Consider the following 23,501-nt stretch of genomic DNA (forward strand, 5'->3'; position numbering starts at 1 on the left):
CCTAAATAATTTTTAAATCTCATTTCTCTTTTGGCTGCTTCACAACCACTTCTTTTATCTACTTTACCATACTAGTGAAAGGTCCCCTTGTACCAATTTTTCACCCCTCATACTTCTAGAACTAAACAAACTTATCTTCTCAAAACATGACTCTGATCACATCAATTTTCTGGTTAAAAGCTTGTGTGGTTAATATCTGCTTTTAGGATTCCAAGCAAAATAATTAGTATAGCCTTGCTAAGGACTATTCATTACCCAAAAATTCAGTCAGATAACTCTGCTACATGTTCTCTTTTTCACCTTGTGTAATTTTTAAAATTCGCTGCTGTATCCTCAGTATCTGCAGAGTCCTTTATACAAAATCTGTGCCTAGTAAATAAATTGTTAAATAAATGAACACACAAATTTGTATACATATTATTATCTTTATGGTACATTAATTCTGAAATATTAGAAAAAATTAATTGAAATTTATTGACATCTGATGTATGTAAAATTAATCTTAAATATTCCTAACACAAACTTTAGGTTGACTTTTAATCTAAGCTCATATTTAATTTAATTAAATGGCTATTACCTGACTCTCTTCCTAGTACAAATTTTCTGCATTAGATAGCATTAGGTAACAACTTTCCATGATAATTAAATGAACATTTTTTTTAATTCAAATACTGAATACTAATTTTTTCTCCTCACCTTTTATAAGAAAAGAATTCAATTTTAACATGGATGCTTTATCTACCACATTTTGAGCAGTCAGGATTCAAGATCTTAACATATTCAGTTATGTGTCTCCAGATCTGAACAAAATGTTATAAGTTTAGCACAAGCATATAAAATAGGTATATATTCATTTATAAAAAAATCATATTTTAGTACTTAATAGTAACCAAACAAAATATTCATGTTTTAAAAGCATAATATTTCCTGTAAGACTTTAGCAGGAAAAAATATTCTTTAGAATCCATCTTTAAAATTCTAGAAATATGAAAGCACACTTTTTTCTTAACTATTATTGCTCTCAAAAGATATATTGATAGACACATATTGTTATTTTCTTATTCAAAATTTAACAGAAAGTAAGGATACTTCCTGTTCTATTTGAATGATCAGGATTTGAATCAAAGTAAATATATGGATTCAGTAGAATGCATTTTCTATATCCTTAGCAGTGATTTTAGGAAAGAGAAAATCTTCAATAAAGCTACTATTAAATCATCTAATGGACATTTTTTTCTTTTCAAGGGCACTTGGCAGTGCCTGGTGGCATTTTTGTTTGTTACAGTGTGGGGAGAGGTACAGGGAGTACCATCAGCCTTTAGTGGGCTGCGGCCAGAGTGCTGCTGAGCAATCTACAGTGCACAAGACAGCCCTGCACAATAAAGCATTGTCTGCCCCCAAATCAACAGTGCCCACCTCTGAAAAATATACATTTATTCTATTCATGACCTATCATTCTCTTCCTTGTTACAACAAATTGGGAACTATTAGAGAACAGTGAAGTTGTGTGCATTTATATGTGACTAGAGGCCCAGTGCACAAAAATCGTGCACAGAGGGGAGAAGGGGGTCCCTCAGTCCGGCCTGCACCCTCTCACAGTCCAGGAGACCTCAGGGGATGTTCAGCTGATGTCTTAGTGCTGCTGCGGAGGCGGGAGAGGCTCCTGCCACCGCTGCTGTGCTCACCAACCATGAACCCTGATTCTGGCTGAGCAGTGCTCCCCCTGTGGGAGCACACTGACCACCAATGGGCAGCACCTGCGTTGATTGTTTGCCCCCTGGTGGCCAGTGCACGTCATAGTGACCAGTCATTCAGCCATTTGGTCGATTTGCATATTAGCCTTTTATTATATCAGATATTTGGTCTTTTCTCAGATCTTAGTTAATTTCTGTAATGAAAAGAATGCTGAATACTCTGAGTGAGGCCATTGTGATACTTCTCTGAAATAACAATCCTAAAAACAAACTCTATCGACATTTCAAGGTCTATCACTTTTGACATAGCGAGAGTTAACTAAAACCATTTCAGCCACAGTGCTATACCGTTCATTTCCTCCATGTAAGACATACGAACTTATTTTTCTTGTTTGCAAATTTGAAATAAAACTCCAACCTCACTTTCCTTTTAATTCCTAAAATTCATTTCATAATGTTCAAAATTATCAGGCACTTTTCTTTCAGTGGTCTGTTAAATTCCTTTTAATGCTAGTGAAACATTACTTTTGTGGTGATCATTTATTTTTTCAACCAATAGGTATTAATTCCTATGTGTACAAGATCCATTTTTACTACTATTCAACTGCTGTACATCCACAAATATAGTAATCCATCTGAATTTTGTCCCAATGAGAAAGATAAATCATTCATCATTTAAAATAATGCAAAGCCGAAACCGGTTTGGCTCAGTGGATAGAGCGTCAGCCTGAGGACTCAAGGGTCCCAGGTTCGATTCCGGTCAAGGGCATGTACCTTGGTTGTGGGCACATCCCCAGTAGGGGGTGTACAAGAGGCAGCTGATTGATGTTTCTCTCCCATCAATGTTTCTAACTCTCTATCCTTCTCTCTTCCTCTCTGTAAAAAATCAATAAAATATATTTTAAAAAAATAATGCAAACTTTTAAAATGAAAGCAACATAGCACTCTGATGAAATATTATGGGAGTCATTTAGGAAGAGATTATACATGTTTGTCAGAAACAAAGAAAGTTACCTAGAGAAGTGGCCCTTCAAACAATTTATAGAATGCATGGTATTTGAACTGGTGGAATTATTCAAGAGGGGAAAACAGGGAGAGGACTCAAGGCAGACTTGGATAAAGAGCTGACACAGAGAAGAATATGGGCTATTTAGGAGGAATCGAGAAATGCTGTAAAGTATAGGGCACCTTATCTTAAAAGGAGTGCTGAGAGCAGCATTTTATGAGATATTTTAAAAGCCTTGCATGTTAGGCTGGAGTTTGACTATCAAATAAAAGCAAGAAGAAATCTCCTTAAGTTTTTGAACAAGTGAGTATCTGGCTCAGAACTAAGTTTCAGAGAGATATGTGGCCATGTGTAAAACTGAATGGGTCAGGGAGCAACTGGAAACCACATGTCTCTATTATAAAGCTAAGCCACAGGAAGATCTTATGGAGAAGAAAGGTAGCAGTAAAATTATAGAGAGCAAATGTTTCCATATTTTTGTTTGTATTCTATTTCATCAATCATTTAAACTGTAAGCTCTACAGTGCATAATTTAAGTGCATCTTCTTTATAGCCCATTTATTATCCTTACTTATATCTTAGTTTTAAATCCTTGTTTCTCCAATATATCATTCTAGTTATTACAATTAACTATAAAATATTCCAAAATAAAGTTTATAATTTAGAACTTTATGATAATCCAAACAACAAAATAAATAAAATTTAGACATTTATCAAATAGAATTCTTTTGTATTAATGGCCTGATGAAGTGATATAAATTGCAGTTTTGACTTGATGTTGCTGATAGGTTGGTTTTGCTTTGGAGGGCTGAAGGAAATTTAACTTTTTGATAGCTTGAGCACTAAAGATGGATTACTTAGGAAAAGGCATCAGAAGGTCACTTGTTGAATGTCGTCATTAGGTAGGGCATTTGGACACTCCTGAAAGTTCTTTAAAACAAGGGGGCTCCATATCAGCATTTAAAAAAGAAAATGAGAAATCAAAATTCATTGTGTTCCCAAACATTTCAAGCTGAATAAAGAAGAAACTGCAGACAGAAGAAACTAAGGCTCAGAAAGGTACAAGTAAACATAGCCGTTATGTGTAGAACCTGATACAGAACGCAGGCCATTTGATTCCTGACCTGGGCTCTTTCCTGAATGTAGTGCTTCCCATTCACATTGCCAAACAGCCAAACAAACAAACAAAAAATCTCAGTTGTCTATGAGGTGGGATTTTGTTTTGTTCTTCTCTAGTTGCTCTGGGTTCTTCAGCTGGCCACCACTGAGGGACTCCTGCTGCAGTGCCTTGCAGCTAGACTGGGGGTGGTCCTTGGACTGCAGCTTAAAGCTGTTCATGTTTTTGATATAATTTTAAATAAACACTATCAAAGGCACCATGCAATACATTCATTATGGGAATAGAAAAAGAAATAATAGTAAATAATGAAATGAACACACGAATGCAAAGTTGTTTTAGTTTTTATAAATCTGCCATGGGAGGGTTTACGCTTTCAATGTTGATTTGACACACGTGCAACAATAATAGGCACTACCTAGGCTAAGTCGAAGGCAATGACAGGTAAAACTATACAGCTTGATGCAGAGTTATCTTAGTTCCTGTCTGTCAATCATTGGGTTTATTTTTATTTCACACATTATCTAATCTTTAAAATGTCACCTTCCATACCATTTTGGTAAACATGAGAAAGGCCAAAATCATCATCATAAAAAAAGTAATTGTAAAAGTCAAATAAAACAGTAACTGCATAGTTACAGGAAATAGTTTCCAGGAATTTTCTCCTTTAGGATGATGACATTTTAATTGTAGTTTTTATGAATGGAAAGAAAAAAAATATTTAAGAAATATTTTTATTTTCTTGATATTGCTAAATATGTTTGATTTATATCAGTGATAGTGAATAGTATGTTTCCTAGGCAAAATCACAAATAAAACAATCTCTTTATATTATTTTCATTATCAAGCTTTTCAATTTTCCTCCACAATATATAGGCCTAATAGAAAGTATTAGCTAGACCTCTTTGTCTTCATAAGGAATAATATATTACTTCTCTATTAAAAACAATACTAGAAAGCCAAGCATTTATGATGCATTATCTGATTTAATGCTTACAAAGAAAAATAAAGTAGGTATATTTTCCGGAGGAGCAAAATGAGGTTTAAGCTAACTTGTATGAAATCATAAAGAAGAGTTTGAGTTCCAATCTATCCTTATCTGACTTCAGAACTTCAACTTTAAAATATGCAATATTGATTTTCAAGGTCACACTGCATTAAAAATATAATCTGTTAAGAAGTTTATATTTCACCCCAGAGATAGTGAACCTGTATTTGGACACTAAACATTGTAGTCTTGTAAAAGCACAGCCCAGCCCTCTAAGGACACAGCTAACATATGGCCTCAAATAATCGATGGACTTCCACCTCCACCCACTAATGGGCTCCAGTATCAGCATCCTAGACTTAAAACAAAAAAACTGAATAGCAAATTACAAAATGTTAGGCATCACAGAGAAAATACAAAAGGTATTTTGGAGGCCAGAATAAATCTTTCTATAATTCTGTAATATTTAAATCATGAGTCTTATTTTTAAAAATATAAAGAAAAATTTTCACTCTGAAGATAAATACAAAATTAATGCTCAGTATAATATTTGAGCCCAATGGCTTCAGATTTAGTTTTGAGTTACTTTTTGAAATAGTTGTATTTTTGGAAAATATATTTCATGATTTGCATTCTTTTTTTAGAGGTCTTCCAAAAATCAAAGAGAAATCTTACTTTTTTAAAAAAGATTTAAAATTATCCTACTTTGCGATTATGACTCATATGTATGAGATATATTATGAAAATACAGTGGTGTTATATTTCTTATAAAAATCTTGTTACCTCAGCATTCTATAATTACTTCACATTTACTCATCCTTAACTCATCAGTTATCCCCAACTATGCTAAAAGAAATGACATAAGGAAATTAATTTATGATGAAATCATCTAGAGTGGTGGTATGCGACATAGTAGCAATCGGGCATATGTGGCCATTTAAATTTAAATGTAAATCAATTAAAATTAAGTAAAATTGAAAGCACAATTTTTTAGTAACAAGATCCACACTTCAAGTTCTGAGTAGACACGTATATCTAGCTCTTAGCTACTATTTTAAGACAGATATACAACAGTTCCATCATCACAGAAAGTTCTATTAGACAGTCCTGGTGGGGAAGGATTATGCAAATGTGATAGATGAATTATATATAAAATGCACTTTACAACACACACACACACACACACACACACACACACACACACACACACACCAAAATGGACTTAAAAGTTTGGTTCCTATGTATGCATATTGGCAGTTTAATGCCATGGTATTAAATGTATTCTCGGAACACTCATTCTAAAAAAATGCTAATCTGTCTCTTATGCTGCTCATTTTCAATAACAGATGATTTTTTAAAGTAATTTTGTCAATGTCACATAAAGAAAATAAATGTTCATCTATTGTCTTATTTTCTGTTTTGTGCATAGTTCTTTCTGTTAGTTCAGATACATCATTCTTACTAAGAATGAATTAAAATCTGACTCATACAACCTGTTCTTCTACAAATTAAATCAGAAAAAAGTTATTGTTCCAATGAGATCTGCATAAAAACAGAAAGATGAATGAGAATTTCAATTTATGAAAAGCATGTAGCTTTTTCCACTGCTCATGTGTAAACTATGTTGTTACCTATTAAGTGAAATGTTCAGGCATTTGTGGTTCACAATGAAAAGTCGACATTTTCTTTAATTTCAAGTTTAAAGAAACTCTCTTCCATCATAGTGGCAGTAAAATTTATGATTACTAGTAATATTATATAAAGACATAAAAGTTGCTGTGATATATTTTATAGGCTGAGTCCTTCTAAATTGTATATTGCAAGATTACAAAGTTAAAACATTTAGCCCTAAAAAAAGAATTTCTCCTAGTATTTTTTTTATCGTGTTCCTTGACACTATGTGTTCAATACTTATTTCTTATTTCTCGTTAAACTTGCCTTTCCACAATAACACAGAATTTTTATTTCAAGTGAAATCATAACTTTCCATCATTTTAGAGATGTATATTTACTCTGTCACTCACCACAGAAAACAATACCATCTTTTCTGTTTTGGAGATCAAAAGACTAACATTTTTTATTTGGGCCAATCTTTGCAATTATTCATAGGAATTTTGTAAAACAAGGTGGAAATCCTAAATCAATGTTCCATAAATTCTAAACTAACCACCTTCTGTTTAAAAAAACAACAACAACAACTATTTACTTTTTCCTCCACTTGTACCCATGGAAATTTCCATATTATATATATTGCCCCATGCACCTAAGTCAATCTACAATCTACTGTCTCTGAAAACAACCATTGAGATATTAGATGTTTATAAAGATTATACCCGATTTCCTCTAACTTTGATGCAGGCCAGTGCTAAATGTCCCTTCTCCACTCTCCTCCCCTCATTTCATCTAAGGGGAGGAGAATAGAGAGGGGACATTTAGCTATGTCCTCTCATATATAATGCTGTATATTTCTGTACCACTAAAGGAATATACAGCATTATTATCAGTTAGTTGTAATTAACTTCACATATCGAATGCTGGTATGCAAGATGTTAGGGAAAAAAATAAAAAAATAAAATAGATCTGGTCTCTGCCTTCTAGCACTTACATATTAAACCATGATGGAATGAGTTGTTATTTTTAATTGGCCAGCAAGTATAACATTTTTCACATAACGTGTTCTAAAAAATTAGGCAATTCAATTGGCTTCCCCTATAAAGTTTGATTAATAATGCATACTAAAATATGGTGAACAGCTAAAAATGCTTCGGAAGTGTATAATAGTTCCATTTTTTACTCCCAAGAAAGTGAAAATGACTGGCAGCTGACAATTGGCATCTGTAGCTAAGTTTAAATATTTTCGACAAATATAAACAATTCTTGAGAATCTAAACAATAATGAGATGAAGCCATTCTGTGACTATGGAGTGGAATAAGCCAAAGGCAAGTCTATTCCATGACCAGGTCTGAAACACGATAGAGACCAGAGCATTCAGCAACTATAAAAAAAATGGCATATTAACTACTGCATCTTTATAATAGCAAATCTAATTCTGCTTTAATATTTTTGCTTTCTAGGTAAAAGTTACCAACATATTCATTACTAGATTCCTCCCAATCCTGACAGCATCCAATTCCAGAACCCTTTTTAAAATATTCGGGACAAGCCTCTCCTAATTCCAGTTACAAAGCCTCTCCTCGCTCTTACATGCACTCAGAGATGTCTGGGAGGCCTTCTGCTTTGCCATAGCCACTGAGTAAGCCTGATGTGGTAGAAGTCCAATGATCTTTGTCTGGCAATCTCCAACATGCCTTATGACCCAATTTTTATAATTTTATTTTATATGTTGAAACTTACAGCTAAATGAGTAAATATGATTCTAAACAGTCTTATATGGCTTTATGTGTAAGTGAGAAAATGTTTTTTTAAAATGCTGATGATCTGTATCCTCTAAGCATATCAAATTATATAACTTTTCATATTTTAAAAGACATGTTGATGAAATAAGGAAAAAGGAGAAAAGGAAAGAGCCTGTGGACTGAACGTTTTTTGTGCGCCCTCCCCCCACCCCATTCATATGTTGAAACTTGATTCCCTATGTGATATTAGGAAGTGGGGCCTACTGAGGTCCTGACTGAGGTTAGTGCCCTTTTACAAAGCGCCCAGCGGGCTCCGTTAGCCCCTCCCGCCAGTGTGGGCAGAGAGGGAAGACAGCCCTCTAGGAACCAGGAAGAAGGTCCTCACCAGGCACTGAATGAGCCTGAACCTTGACCTTGGACTTTCAGCATGTGCAACAGTAAGAAATACATTTCTGGCCCTCGCTGGTTGGATCAGTGGACAGAGCCTGGCCTGGGGACTGAAGGGTCGCTGATTTGATGAAGGTCAAGGGCACATGCCTGGGTTGCGGGTTTGATCCCTAGTAGAGGGCTTGCAGGAGGCAGCCGATCAATGATTCTCTTTCATCATTGATGTTTCTCTCTCTCTCTCCATCTCCCTTACTCTCTGAAATCAATAAAAATATATTTAAAAAAATAAAAAAGAAATACAGTTCTGTTGTTTAGAAGCCACCCAGTCTATGCTATTTTGCTAAAGGGGCTTAAATTTACTTATATTGAATTTTTATGTAATGTCATAAACTTGACTTAAGTTGTCTAGTTTGCTCCTCATGGAAATTAATTCTCTAGCTTATATTCAAACCTTAAACATTTTCAATAATTGTCCCAAGGTCTCACTGCAAATAAATTTGAAATTTGGAGATAACCTCAGGTTGAGGTATGAAATGTGCTTGCTTCTGAATCTGTTTCAATGAGGACAGGGAGAAAATAAATAAAACTAATGTAATATAATTGAAAGTATTTAAAACTATAATAATTTCAACAGCAAGTAAACTAAGAATACTTAAACCATGTTGGGCAATAATTAAAAACCATAATCAGATGACATTTGCTCTATCAAGAATAATTTTTAAAAGTATGGTTCCTTGGTACTGTGATCTTTTCTCATAATATTCTCTCTTTTTTCCCATAGTTCACTCTACCCCAGTTTCACTGATATTTTTGCTGTTCATAGAAACATAAAACATAAAGGGATGGTCCTACCTCATGGTCTTTATACTTGCTCTTCCCTCTCTCTGTATATATGTGTATATATAATATTACACATATGTATATATACAGCACACACACACACACACACACACACACACACACACACACTTTCCTTGACTCCCATTCCCACCCCTCCAATTCCACTCCTTATCACCACCCCTGATGTTTATTTTTCCCATAAACATTACTACATAACATACTATATGTTGTATTCATTTATTTTGCTTTTCTGTCATTCCTTACTAGAACAGATGCTGTAAAAGAATTGAAATTTGTTGCTGTTAGTGGTGATGGTGATTTTGACATTTGGGGACAATCTTGATTTGTTTTCTTGTTATTTTTGACCACTTATGCAACCCCAGTGTCCAAACAATGTCTGTTACATAGTAGGCACTCAAAAACTTCTTGTTGAATAAATAAATGAAAAATAATAATTTGAGGCATATTACAAGATCAGTACTTATATTTAAAATGTTAGTATTTAATGTGATTTTGCATCTCACTTCTACATTCAATCTATAACTTTAATAGATAAAAGCAAACAAAATTCTCTAATATTTAAAAATCAAGTAATCCAATTCAGAAATACAATGTCTTGTGTTCTCCTCTTTTTCTTTTCTGCTTTATCTTACTTATTTCAATTTATTTAATTTCATATTGATAAATATTTATAGATCACATCTCCCAAGGACCTTACCAACTACTAAAATGCTATGATTACAAGTTCACTATTTGCTAGTTGTGTGACTTAGCCAAGTGACTCAACCTGTATAATCTTTGGTGTCTTCATCTGTCAATTGTGACTAAAGTTAGAGTAACTGATACCCTTACAGATAACATGAGATGAGATGATGCCAGCAAAGCATTTAGCACTGCCTCTGAACTATTGTTGTCATCAAATTAACTTGGTTCTTATCACTTGTAAATAATGATGCTATTTATGAAGTAAACATAATAGATATATTCTTGCAGTTATATAGACAGTATATTTCATAGAGAAAGTAAAAGAAGAGAGTCTAATTTTAAAAGCACAGATAGAAAGCCACGTTTGCATGCAACCAAGTTACATACAATAAAGCTCATCAATGCCCTTTTCAGATTCCCAGCTCTCTGATTCTGCCAAAATTACCACTCTTCCTCCCCCACTCAGATGCACACACAGACATCAAGCCACTATTTGGAAGGTAATGAGGAGTTTTAACCTTCTGATGCCACCTTTATTTTTATTCCTTGACTGTAATGATACTCAGCCTTTGAACATGATTAATGCTAGTGAGGGTACTTTTACTGCATTTTGCTGTACATTTTCTGTAACTTTACCTAATTTTGAAATGATTTTAAATGTAGATGAGCAGATTTGCTGCCGATATAAAGGGGGAGAAAAGAGCTTTACTTACAGTGTATTTCTAGCACCTGCATTGCTACCTGAGGAGTGGCATTGAGGGATTCATGGTCGACTCTGCAGATTACCGCCACACCGTCGTCGCTCCTGTCCACTCGGAAATCCAGTGTGCTGCTGACAGTGAAAGTCTTGCGATTTGCATCCTCTTCTTTTAAATATTTTACATCTGAAAATAAAATATAAATTAAAAATTTCTGTGACATTCTCCTTCAAAATGTAACATTCCATTTACTCAAAACTTTAGTGGAAGCACCTTCTTCTTATATTTATCAATTTTTAAAAGCAAAGATTTGTTAGTTTAAAATTTAATCCATTTGAATTGGAGAAAATAAAAATACACTAGTTGACAAAAATAAAATGTAAAAGTTAAATGCAGAAAGAATAGGGCAAGACAAAACACTTTTATTCCTTAGTGAGAGATAATTTTTATACTCCCCTTGAAAAATCAGGCCATTTTACAATATTAATCTCCCTTCTTTACATTTCAATTTTATGTTATATTTTTAAATAAATATATTTTTATTGATTTCAGAGAGGAAGGGAGAGGGAGAAAGAGATAGAAACATCAATGATGAGCGAGAATCATTGATCTGCTGCCTCCTGCACACCCCATCCTGCAGATCGAGTCCACAACCCCAGGCATGTGCCCTGACAGGGAATCAAACCAAGACCTCCTGGTTTATGGGTCAAAGCTCAACCACTGAGCATCCCAGATGGGCAGATTTCAATTTTATGAAAGGATAATCTTAATTTTCTGAGCCACAAGCATATTTGGGAAGAACATTTTCACAACTACCTGGATATGCCTAAAAGAAAGTACAATCTACTATTTGAACTAAGATTTTAAAATGAGTGATGTGAGATGGGCATAATTGCTAAAGAATACCTAAGGTGAGAAAGTTTCCATCCTTGGTAAAGAAACTAAGCTAGTCACCTAAATATTTGGAATATTTAAATACATATATTTGCTGTGAAATTTACATTGAGAAAAATGTTCTTCACACTGAAGAATTCATTCCAACAGGCATAAGAAAACTTCCCTTAGGATGTGAATTCAGTTATCAGCATTTAAACTCACTGTGAACAATTAGATACATCATTAAATGGTGCACTTAGGGATTACTTGTTTTCTGTGGAAAAAGGTTTAATAGTATTTTTATTGAACTGGAAATTTCTCAAGTCTAAGTGGCTGATAAAAAGAGGGCAATTTTAATGAACTAGAAATCAAAATCATAGACTACGGTTAAGATACCATTCTAATAAAATCTTAAATATAGTTGAGGAAAAATGCTGTCTCATTTTTTTGTGTTGACATTTCAAATGAACAATGATATTTTCAGAAAAAAAGAGTTTTCACATGAAGTGCATAAAACATTTCAGTTTACTATGTATTAAATAATTATTTTAAACATTTGTATTGGCAAAAAATTAATGTAAATATAGCTTCTCCGTTTTTGTGCTCTATACAAAACTTTGATTTTGAAAAAAAAATACTGAATTTAGCTCAGTGGTTGGCCATAGACCCATGAACCAGAAGGTCACTAGTTTGGGGTACATGCCCAGGTCATGGGCTCAATTCTCAGTAGTGTGTCGTGTCTACCTTCCTCTTCCTTCCTCTCTAAAATAAATAAAATATATTTTTAAAAAATCAATAAAAACATTTTTAAAAATACTGAATCTCATGTATCTGATGTGCAGATATTTGCATGTTCCATTGAGTTTTGCTTATTTGCAGAGATATGACTTCCTCTTACTTATTTTAAAAATAAAATAAATATTATTAAAGAATAAAACTAGATAAATGTTTTGTCATCTTATTGAAAATACATTTGTTATTATGTTTAAAATTTAGGAAAATATTACCTAATTAAGATTTTACCACACAAAAAAGTTTTATATATTTTTAGTAGTTTTTCAGCGTAAAAACAATCTCTAACGTTTGAAAAGGTAGGAACAGTATAAAATCTTAATTCTGTCTTTTAACTATAAACCAGTCATATAGGACACAGGGTTTTCCATAAATACTTATCTTCTTTTAATATATTTTATTGATTTTTTACAGAAAGGAAGTGAGAGAGATAGAGAGTTAGAAACACCGATGAGAAAGAAACATTGATCAACTGCCTCCTGCACACCCCCTACTGGGTATGTGCCCGCAACCAAGGTACATGCCCTTGACCGGAATCGAACCTGGGACCCTTCAGTCCACAGGCCGATGCTCTGTCCGGCAAACCGGTTAGGGCCATAAATACATATCTTATAAAATATCCCATTTTTGCTAACTAAAGTTATTTCTAAGATTTTTGCAGTTGAAAATTAGTTTCAACATCAGTTAAAAAATATTAAAGTAGCCCTAACCAGTTTGGCTCAGTGGATAGAGTGTCAGCCTGCAGACTGAAGGGTCCCAGGTTTGATTCCGGTCAAGGGCATGTACCTTGGTTGAGGGCACATCCCCAGTAGGAGGTGTGCAGGAGGCAGCTGATAGATGTTTCTCTCTCATCGATGTTTCTGACTCTCTATCCCTCTCCCTTCCTCTCTGTAAAAAATCAATAAAATATATTTTTAAAAATATTAAAGTAAAATGATGAAATGACCTTTATGAGTTAAAACATGCCAGTATAGTATAGATGTATTTAGAGTTCTTTGCTACATAAAAAAAGAAATATGAAGTTTTTAATTTTTCAGTGTCTCATAGATTTATAGAAAATGTTCCTTTGTTTTTACATTTCAAACTATTTCCTATAAATGTATATCCAATATTTTCTTGGTCATAGCTCTAAGTGGTGGCAGTGTAGGAAAATTTAGATCTTTGGAGAAACCACTTCCTTAAAAACATTGATTTGACAGAAAGGGAGAGAGAGACAGAGAGAAGAGAGGAGAGGAGATGAGAGGAGACGAGAGGAGAGAAAAGTGAATGTGAGAGATAAGCACTGATTGGCTGATCCCCCTTCTTTCCCTCCCTGGCATGAGCCCCAATCCAGGAACTAGCCTACCACCTTTTGGTGTACAGGACTACGCTCCAACCAACCGGGTCACACCAGCTAGAGTGGAAACCAATTTTATAATTGTTATAGAACATCTAACATATTATTCCAAAATATTGGTGCTAATTGTTTAATATAATCACAGCTGCATTTTTAAGAACAACACATCTGCTTCCTTTAGCTATTTCGGTTTTCCAGAACAAAAGCATCATTTAATGTAACATTAATTGGACACATAAAATCTGATAGCAATTGTATGCAACATAAAATTTTAATGAGTATCATTGAATAGAATAAACAAAAGTATAATTTGTTGCTTTTAATATTAGCTTATGTGACAGCTTATTGGGTTACTAGTAGGTATAAAATGAACAGGGAAAATGCATCGCAAAGAGTGAATCATACTATCTTTCCCATATTTTATGCTGACCACTTCCTTCTGAAGCAAACAGACACAAAATAGTACTTAAAATTAATTTATATTTTCATTTTCTAGCTTTATAAGATAACTGATGTATTACACAGTTATAGATAAACAGAAATTTTCTTTGTCTCATAGTTAATTTGTTGATTCCCTGTGAATTTTATTTTCATGTTCTGTCTGTTTTAGAGTTCTATTTTTTTTTTCTCCTGTGTCTTGCCACTACTGGACATTGTGATCTAGAGCAGTATTTCTGAAGTTGTAATGTGCTCATTAAGCACTGTGTATCTTTTTAATATGCAGATTTAGACCAAATATGTTGTGATGCAGAGCCTGACACTCTGCTGCTGGCCCACCGACCATAGTTTTAGGAGCAAGGGTAGAGCAGACACCAGATGCATGGACACCAGAGATATAACCAAAGTTAAGGACCAAATATTGGAATATTGAGACTTACTCTGCACATGTACCTTTCTTCTTTCATTTCTTCTTTCTTTCTTTCCTTTCCTTCTTTTCTTTTTTTTGCTTCCTCTCTCTCCCTTAATCCTTCCCCCTTCATCTGTTGCTTCTTTTCTTTCTCCCTTCCTTGCCTCTCTCTCACACCTCTTTTCTTAAGCTCACATTTTACCTTTACTATTTTAAAAAATGTATTTCTTATTTTTTATATTTTTCAAAATAAGCATGTTATATATCATGCATTAGTGCAATGTCTAGCAAAAATTGAGGGCAAATAATAAATAGAGGAATTTGCAGGATTACTTTCCTTCAAAATCTTTGCAGCTACCTCTCTTTCTCCAAAGCAGATTCTGGACATTTAAGTACTTGTCCCTAAGTAATCAGAAGACTGGTTGTTTTGGTGGGTGGCAGTTGGAAATTATCTATTATGTTTTTGTACTTACATTGCAGATATTAGAATTTGTCTATTAATTTTTTAAAATATATTTGATTGATATTTTACAGAGAGGAAGGGAGAAGGATAGAGAGTTAGAAACATTGATGAGAGAAAAACCTCAATCAGCTTCCTCCTACTGAGGATGTGCCTGCAACCAAGGTACATGCCCCTGACAGGAATCGAACCTGGGACCCTTCAGTCTGCAGGCCGATGCTCTATCCACTGAGCCAAACCAGTTAGGGCTCTATTAATTGAAAAAAAAAAAAAAAACTTTCCTAGGAAAATCCCTTAAGTATATATCTCAATATAATTTATTTTCTAGATATTTCTTGGTGAAGTCTCAAAAACAATATACCAATTTTTATATTATGTAAATTTATCAGATTTGGGTTGTAAATAGAAACTTGCTTCTATTTTGGATCTTAGGTTGTTTATCTCATCAAGAGCTATAGTGGAAAAAAAAAAGGCAGACTGTTGGACACCCCCTCCCCGCAATCAGTAAGTTAACAAGTTCTGAGTCAGGTTAGTCAAGAAAAAAAGCAAAGGGTCATTGGATTTTTTAGATCCAAATCTTTTCATAAAATATCAGATGTCAGGAGACACCTCCACATGCACATAGTTAATAGCTATATTAACTATTTTGATATATTTGCTTTCTTTACTTTTGTGATTTTGATCCCATTTAAACAGACTTGAAAAGAGACATTCTCATTTTTATAAATGGAAACCAGCCCTCATCCTGTGGCAGCCCTCTGGATCAAACATGCACTGAAATGGACCAGTTTCTGTTTTTTTATGTGTGTGTGTGTTGTTTTTTTAAATATATTTTATTGATTTTTTACAGAGAGGAAGAGAGAGGGATAGAGAGTTAGAAACATTGATGAGAGAGAAACATCCATCAGCTGCCTCTTGCACACTCCCCATTGGGGATGTGCCCGCAACCAAGGTGCATGCCCTTGACCAGAATCGAACCTGGGACCCTTGAGTCCGCAGGCTGATGCTCTATCCACTGAGCCAAACCGGTTTCGGCAGAAATGGGCCAGTTTCAATGTAATCCATTATAAGGCCAATAGGCCACAAGGGAACAATGCAGCCATGAAATACATTTTCTGTCTTGTTCTGAGTACTGAAAATGCTATATATTCTCACCATGTGAAGATATCTCTTAGAAATCATATAGGATATTATGTGACTTCTGACCTATTTGGGCCTACCATTCTTCGGAATTCACCTCCACCACTTCAAGGGCTCAGTATGTGCCACAGATATGGATGCTTATATAGAACTTGAATTTTACTATTATTTTCATAATCAGGATTTGTAAAAGTATATTTGATGGACCAGATGACAATTTTGGAAGAAGAATTTAAATAATTTATTCTGAATCCATACTGCCATTATTATGGTATTTTAATGATTTCACACCATTGTTAGTAAGGTGTCTGTATGTCCTCTTGCCATAGAAAACAGTAATTGGGAGCATTATATGAGATAATATGGCTTTCTCCTCAAAAACATGGAGTGACCATATTGGACATCTGGGTATGTTGTGCAATTGCTGCTTAAAAATGTTCTATAGATCTAAAGTTCTGTTGATCTATATTTTACATAGATCAACATCTTGAAAACAAAATACATTATTTTTAGAAGATAACGAACAAAACAACCCTATCTTTTTTTCTTTTCTTAATTGGCATAAAGAAACTCGATCTGCTTACCTTAACTTATTCAGTAAATGAGATGCATATTTTAAAACCAGTTTGTCTTAGAGAAAATGTCATTGCATTTTTTCTTAAATTTAAGTATTCAAATGTATTTTATAAAGCATTTTTTCTTTAATATTCAAGGTAAGAACTACATTTTGTATCAGCTTTAAACTTTCTCCAGACCAAAAATATTGAGTCCAAGACTTACAAGGCAGACCGTTAAAGTGATAACCACAATCCCTTTTCATTGGAAAGGACTGCAAAACAAACTCTTGAGGCAAGCACATCATAGCCTGTGAGTACTCCTTCATTCAACTGCCAAGGGGTAGATTTATAGAAATCCTTTTCCTATAGAGTGACAGTCATAACCTTGGCTTTCAAGCTATGGCTCCACCATTAACCAGCAACACAGAATAACTATTTCACCTGCCAAAGAATTTTACTGAAAATCAGTTTCTTATTAATAGATTTCAAAAGCTCAGATGAGCAAAACAGCATTTGTGAAGAACTGGTGAATGGGATATACTTCATTTATTTAAATATTCTAAAACACCTCTCAATTTACTTAGACAAGCAGAATGTTATACTTCTTATCAAGCTTCTCTTAACTGTTATCCCACAGGTCTGCATTCAAAGGTACCATAATAATGCACTGTGTGACTCTTGCTCTATATTATCTGGGGCCAATGCAATTCAGAACATATGCATTTGCCTAAAACACAGGGACTCAGAGAGGAACTTCCTCTTCTGACTGTCAGCACCAGGAAACATTAGACTTCTTTTGTACCACTGAATGTGAATATGATAATAGTTAAAAAGCCCATTAAAAGTTTGTGATCCATCACTGGCAAATATGAAAGGTTTTATAAAAAGAATGCACTTACTAATTTTACTTTAAATTCCATCTATTTTTCTATATTAATCTGGCTGCTTCTCCATATTCAATAACATTACCTTTATATTAATCAGTGATTTTTGGATTTACACAAATCAGTCTAGAACAAAGTGAATTATAAGAGTCGCTTTCAAAAGCACTGGACCAGTTCAATTTCTGCTTGATGGCTCAGGAACGATATTTAAATATCTATTAAGACTTAATATTTTGGAGCACTAAGAACAATATCAATCCAAGAGAACAGTCAGTAAGAAATAGTCATTTTCTTTGAAAATTAAGGTAAAATCTTAGGTCACTATCACCTAAGTGGTTAAGTCTGTATTTAGTTCTTTATTTAGTTATTCTGTGATAGAATACTAAGACCTGGTTTGTCCAGTCCAGGAGAACATCCAGCAAAAGAAGTCACTGCCTTTAAAAATTAGTAAGGTAAAGTCTGAGACCATTCTAAAAGTGAAAATAAGTTTATAATTCAAGTAATTCATTCATTCTATATATAAAATCCTCGAGCTCTTCCCCTGTATTAGACACCATGCTCAATTCTGTACAAAAAGTTAAATGAGGAAAATGATCACATTCTTCTAGTAAGGGACATATATATCCTATATAATAAAGAGGGAATATGCAAATTGACCTTCACTCTACCACAAAGATGGCAGCGCCCACAGTGTAGGTGGGGGTTTCCGTAACACAAGATGGCTGCACCCACAGTGGAGGCCGAGTTCCCATAACGATCCTTAACAAGCAATCAGCAGAGACCTGAGGCTGCGCTCCCCCCCGGCCCACATGGGGCTTGACTGGGAACCTCAGGCTGTGCCCCCTGCACCAGCACTGGGCCAGGGGACCTGAGGCCACACCCCCGCCTAGCAGGGCTTGACAAGGGAACTCAGGCCACACCCCCTGCCTGGTGGGGCTTGACAGGGGACCTCAAGGTGCACCCTCGCACCCCAGTGCTGGGCTGGGGGACCTTAGGCTGCTCCCCTGCCCAGCGGGGTGTGTTGGAGGACCTGAGCCTGCACCCCCTTCCTGGTGGGGGGCTGTGCCCTCCTCCTGGAGGTGGGCTGGGGGACCTGAGGCTGTGCCCCCTGCCCAGCAGGGCTTGATGGGGGACCTCAGGCCATGCCCCCCACCAGGCAAGGCTTGACAGAGTGGGACCAGCTGGGTCCAGATCTAGCCCACTATGGGGGGTGGCCGGGTCTGGGTCTCACACGATTTTGAGGTGCAGGTGGGTGGGCGGGGACTTGACTCTGGGTCCCGTGGTGTGCCCCAGACTCTGAGAGGAGGAAGATTTTCATATACATTTTACTAATTTTCTTTCATCTCTGACACTTCTATTATAGAGAAAGGGCAGATAGCAATATTAAAATATTTCCTCTAATTAATCCCCTTTTAATGTGCATGAATTTTGTACACTGGGCCACTAGTGTATACATATACACACACACACACACACACACACACACACACATACACTAGAAGCCCTGAGCACAGATTTGTGCACCAGTGGGGTCCCTCGGCCTGGCCTATGGGATCGGGCTGAAACTGGCTCTCTGACATCCCCCTAAGGGTCCTGGACTGTGAGAGGCACAGGCCAGGCTGAGCAACCCCACCGGTGCATGATCAGGGTTGGGGAGGGACCCAGGAGGTTGGCCAGCCAGGGAAGGACCGCAGGAGGACTCCAGGGCGTGTCTGGCCCATCATGCTCAGTCCCGATCAGCCAGACCCCAGCAGTAAGCTAACCTACCAGTTGGAGTGTTGCCCCCTGGTGGTCAGTGCCCATCATAACGAGTGGTTGGGTGGCCTTAGTATATCAATAGCATATTAAGCTTTGATTGGTTGAACGGACATCTGGACAACTGGACACTTAGCATATTAGGCTTTTATTATATAGGATATATATATATATATGCCTTACACAGCTCATTCATTATCTTATAAAGGTATATCCTGCATAATTTATGGAGTTTATCTTGTGCACTTTGGGCTTAGTTTACATTGTACCAATTATTCATAAATAAATAAAAAAACAAAAAAGAGGTACATGAAGGAGAGGAAATAGCAGCCTTTTGTAAATCTAATTTCAGAGCACAATAGTTTATTAGGTACTTCTTAATATTTTATATCTAGCAGATTCACCATCATAAAATCTAACAAAGTATATCTAAATATGAAAATAAGTTTATAATTCTCTATCGTGTCTGTACTTGATGAATTTGAATTCATAGTGTCTGCCAGAATCAGGTTTAATAGTTAATCCCTTTCCTATGTAGTTTCTTTTGCAGTCATTCCTTGCTTTTAAATTGTCCTGTTCTGTAACATGGAACTCCAACCTGGTGTGATTAAACTTGAAGAGGTACCTGACCCCACAGTCTTTAATTTGTCGTTGTCAAGCATAAAACTTTATCCCCAAACAGAAGCTATTTAATTAACAAATTGTTCTAGTTTTCTATCATGCATCTTAATTAATTAAAGAACTTGAAGAACTCAATGAAATAGAACTTAAAAATACATGTTTAAGCATATATACACATACAGGAACACACACAGCTGGTTCTAGGAAAATCATTATTTAGCTAATCTAAGAAGAGAGGATGATTCATTAGGTAGATATAAGGTATGCAAAATTGAGGAAGAAGCAGTTAGCTGGTTTCACTTGGAGCCAGAAAGTAGCTAGATCACCATGGAGCTAGTCCATCAGTGAGCTTTTAATATGCAGAGAATAACCTTAATGTATATAACTAGGCTCCCTCATGCCCCTTTCACTTAACAATGGACAGGAGACCTGGCTGGTGTAACTCAGTGTTTAGAGCGACAGCCTGTGGACCAAAAGTTTGTGGGTTTGATTCCCCATCAAGTGCATGTACCTCAGTTGCAGGTTTGATCCCCAGTCCTGGTCGGGGAGCATGTGGAAGGCAACCAATTGATGTGTGTCTCTCACATGAATGTTTTTCTCTCTCCCTCTCTCCCCACTTCCTCCCTCCCTTCCTCTCTCTCTAAATATATATATGGAAAAAATACCTTCAGGCAAGGATTAAACAAACAACAATAAAAATATATGGGCCGCAAACCATTACAATCACATTTACCATTCTCCAAGTCTGTTCCCCCCTGATCAATGGGGAAAGACACGGGACAAAGGCAGTTTAGATGCATGTCTAATAAGATCTGAGTAATGTGGGAAAGTGCCTGCCTGTCTGCCAGTCATACCTGAGAACAAATTAGTGGTCAGGATGGGCATGGCCACTGCAAGGGCACAAAATCTGAATATTTAAAATTCCAAACAATGGAAGTTTACTCTCTCTTCCTGGCTTGAGTTCCTGGCTCTTCTGTGGCAGGGGGGTGAGCCACCCTGTGCCCACATAGTTCAAGGCCATGTTGGACTCCACAAGTTGGACTAATAGACTGTAATTAGCCTGAATGCTGAACTACCCCAGCAACATGGAATGGAAACTTTGGACACTGGCCCTGTTTCTGGCTCTGCTGGAATCCCAGCTGCATCTTTTCCAGGACTGGATTAAGGGGCAGGCGACTTTGGAACTCTAGAAATGCAACTTCACACAAATAAAGACTTCTTTCACACCCCATCCTCCCCTGCGGACTTCTGAAAATGCTTATTTTAGTGTCACCCAAAGAACTTCTACCATGCTCCCATGAGTGACAGGTAAATCGGATTATCTGGTAACATAACTACATTAAAAATACATCAAACTATAAAATATTTTAAATATATATATTATTCATATAAAGTTCATAAAGAAAAGAGGAAAAACAAAATTGAAAATTATCTATAATTATAAAGAAAAAGGAAAAGTATAAAATAGATTCATCTCTTCTAAAGGCAAAAACATAAATAAATGTTGATTATAAAATGTTCAATAAAACAGAAATTTCTCCTATAAAAAATAAGAATGAGAGACAAAATAATTTGTAAGACTAAATAAAGGAAGGTACTTGGAAGATATTAGAATAATTTACGAGTCAACATTGTGAAAATACATGACTACAAAAAGGAAACCGGGTGACTTCTGGAACATCAGCATCGGAGCTCTGCAGACTCTCTCTCTCCACAAGACAATAAGAAACAGACTGTCAAATTACAGGGGGAAAGTTAGGGAGAGATGGGGGAGATAAGAGATCAATCAAAGGACTTGTATGCATGCATATAAGCATAACCAACGGATGCAAAACTCTGGGGGGTGAGGGCATATATGGGAGTGGGGTGGGGGGTGGCAATGGTAAGATATGTACACATATAATACCTTAATAAAAAAAAATTGGAAAAAAAACAACAACAATAAGAACCGGTGAAAATTATTTAAACATACACACAAATTTAAGGTCTTTTAAAATTGCTCCATGAGCATATAACAAATGAAGAACCAATTTATCAATAAAATCTACTTAATCTTAGTAAGAACAGGTGGAGTCTGTGGTTCTAGAGCCATGACCTGCTCCCTACTTCCATGCCACCCCCAACTCCGTGTGAGTGAATGTGGGCAAGAAGATGGGGCTTCTCCTCCCTTTCAGCTACCAACCAATGGCTACAGTGTTTTCCCAGGAGAGGAACACAGCCAGCATTTCTTATTCCCTTCACTACTACATTTGGCTGCAGAGGCTACATTGCAGGGAGTGGGGCTGAGAGATTAAGGTTCTGTTCCCTTAACCAGTTCCCACTTGTAGGCCAGGAATACAGGGACCCAACAGTTCACATCTCAGGCCACTCATCTGAATAGAGGTTTCAAGCTAGAGAGGCATGCCAAGAAGACAGTCTACCTCCGCTCTTCCAGCCTCTTGCTTTTACAGAGGAGTGAGTGTCCTTTAAAAGAAGCAGGTCATGCCCCCATCTCAGGAGGAACATCATAGAGACTTTGCCCAAGGGAAGAGGCAGGCCATAATAAGAGATTTCTAAAGCTCTCTCTAGGGTAAATATTTGCAATAGAGTGTGGGGAAGCTCAAGCCTAGGGCCCTCATGAAAACTATGAAGATTTGATGGTAAGCAAGTAAAAGGAGACTGTCAGCTCCATGAGATCAGCAGGCTAAACGATAGGCCACTTGCTTCTGAGAGAAAAACCAGAGAAAGAACTGACCAGAAAAACCTTCTTTTAGTCAAAGAAAACCTCTAAGACTGCTCTCAGGAAGTAAAGAAGAATACTCCAGCAAAGGGTTCTCAGTTTCACTGGATCAGATTTGGAGCAATTTATGCACAGAATATTGTTAAAAACAATAGAGAAATCAGCTGACAAGCAGTGGAGGGCAACGGCAATACATAATAGCAACAGATGCAGATAGCTTAGCGCAGACACTAGGGAAAAGCCCTATGGAAACGATTCTCATTCCCAGACTGACTATCCACATGCAGAAGGCTGTGCCCTCTGAGTGACATCACAGTTTTGCACTGCAGTGAAAATAGCCCATCTAAGTTATCAAACAAATATGTAAGCAAACAACAGTGAGCTGCAGAATGCGATCAGTATCCAGAGTCGCTCAATATATTATCTAAATGTCCTGCTTTCAAAAAAATTATCACATGCAAAATAACAGGACAGTGTGGCTCCTACACACACACACACACACACACACACACACACACACACAGCAAACATTAGAACTGCTGTTAGGAAGGCCTCAAATATGAGCTTGACAGGAAAAGACTCCAAATGATTCATTTTAAACACATTAAAAAATAAAGGAAACCAAACTTTAAAAAGTAAAACAAAATAATTGTGAACATCCATAGAAAGGGATAAATTATAAAGCAAACTAAATGGATGTTCTGGAGTAGAAAAATGCAACA

At 36.0% G+C, this 23,501-nt stretch overlaps 1 protein-coding gene across 1 annotated transcript in view; it reads right to left on the bottom strand.

The window, feature by feature from the left end:
* Positions 1–23,501, bottom strand: part of CADM2 (cell adhesion molecule 2) — a gene marked incomplete at its 5' end in the record, with an annotated part of 281,026 nt that overhangs the window by 142,445 nt on the left and 115,080 nt on the right. The window contains one exon of the mRNA XM_054712332.1: positions 10,808–10,978. Within this exon, the coding sequence (XP_054568307.1) occupies positions 10,808–10,978 (171 nt within the window). The remainder of the gene's footprint in view (positions 1–10,807; positions 10,979–23,501) is intronic.

The sequence above is a fragment of the Eptesicus fuscus genome, chromosome 3, assembly GCF_027574615.1.
Source record: "Eptesicus fuscus isolate TK198812 chromosome 3, DD_ASM_mEF_20220401, whole genome shotgun sequence".
In the NCBI taxonomy this organism is placed as follows: Eukaryota; Metazoa; Chordata; class Mammalia; order Chiroptera; family Vespertilionidae; genus Eptesicus; species Eptesicus fuscus.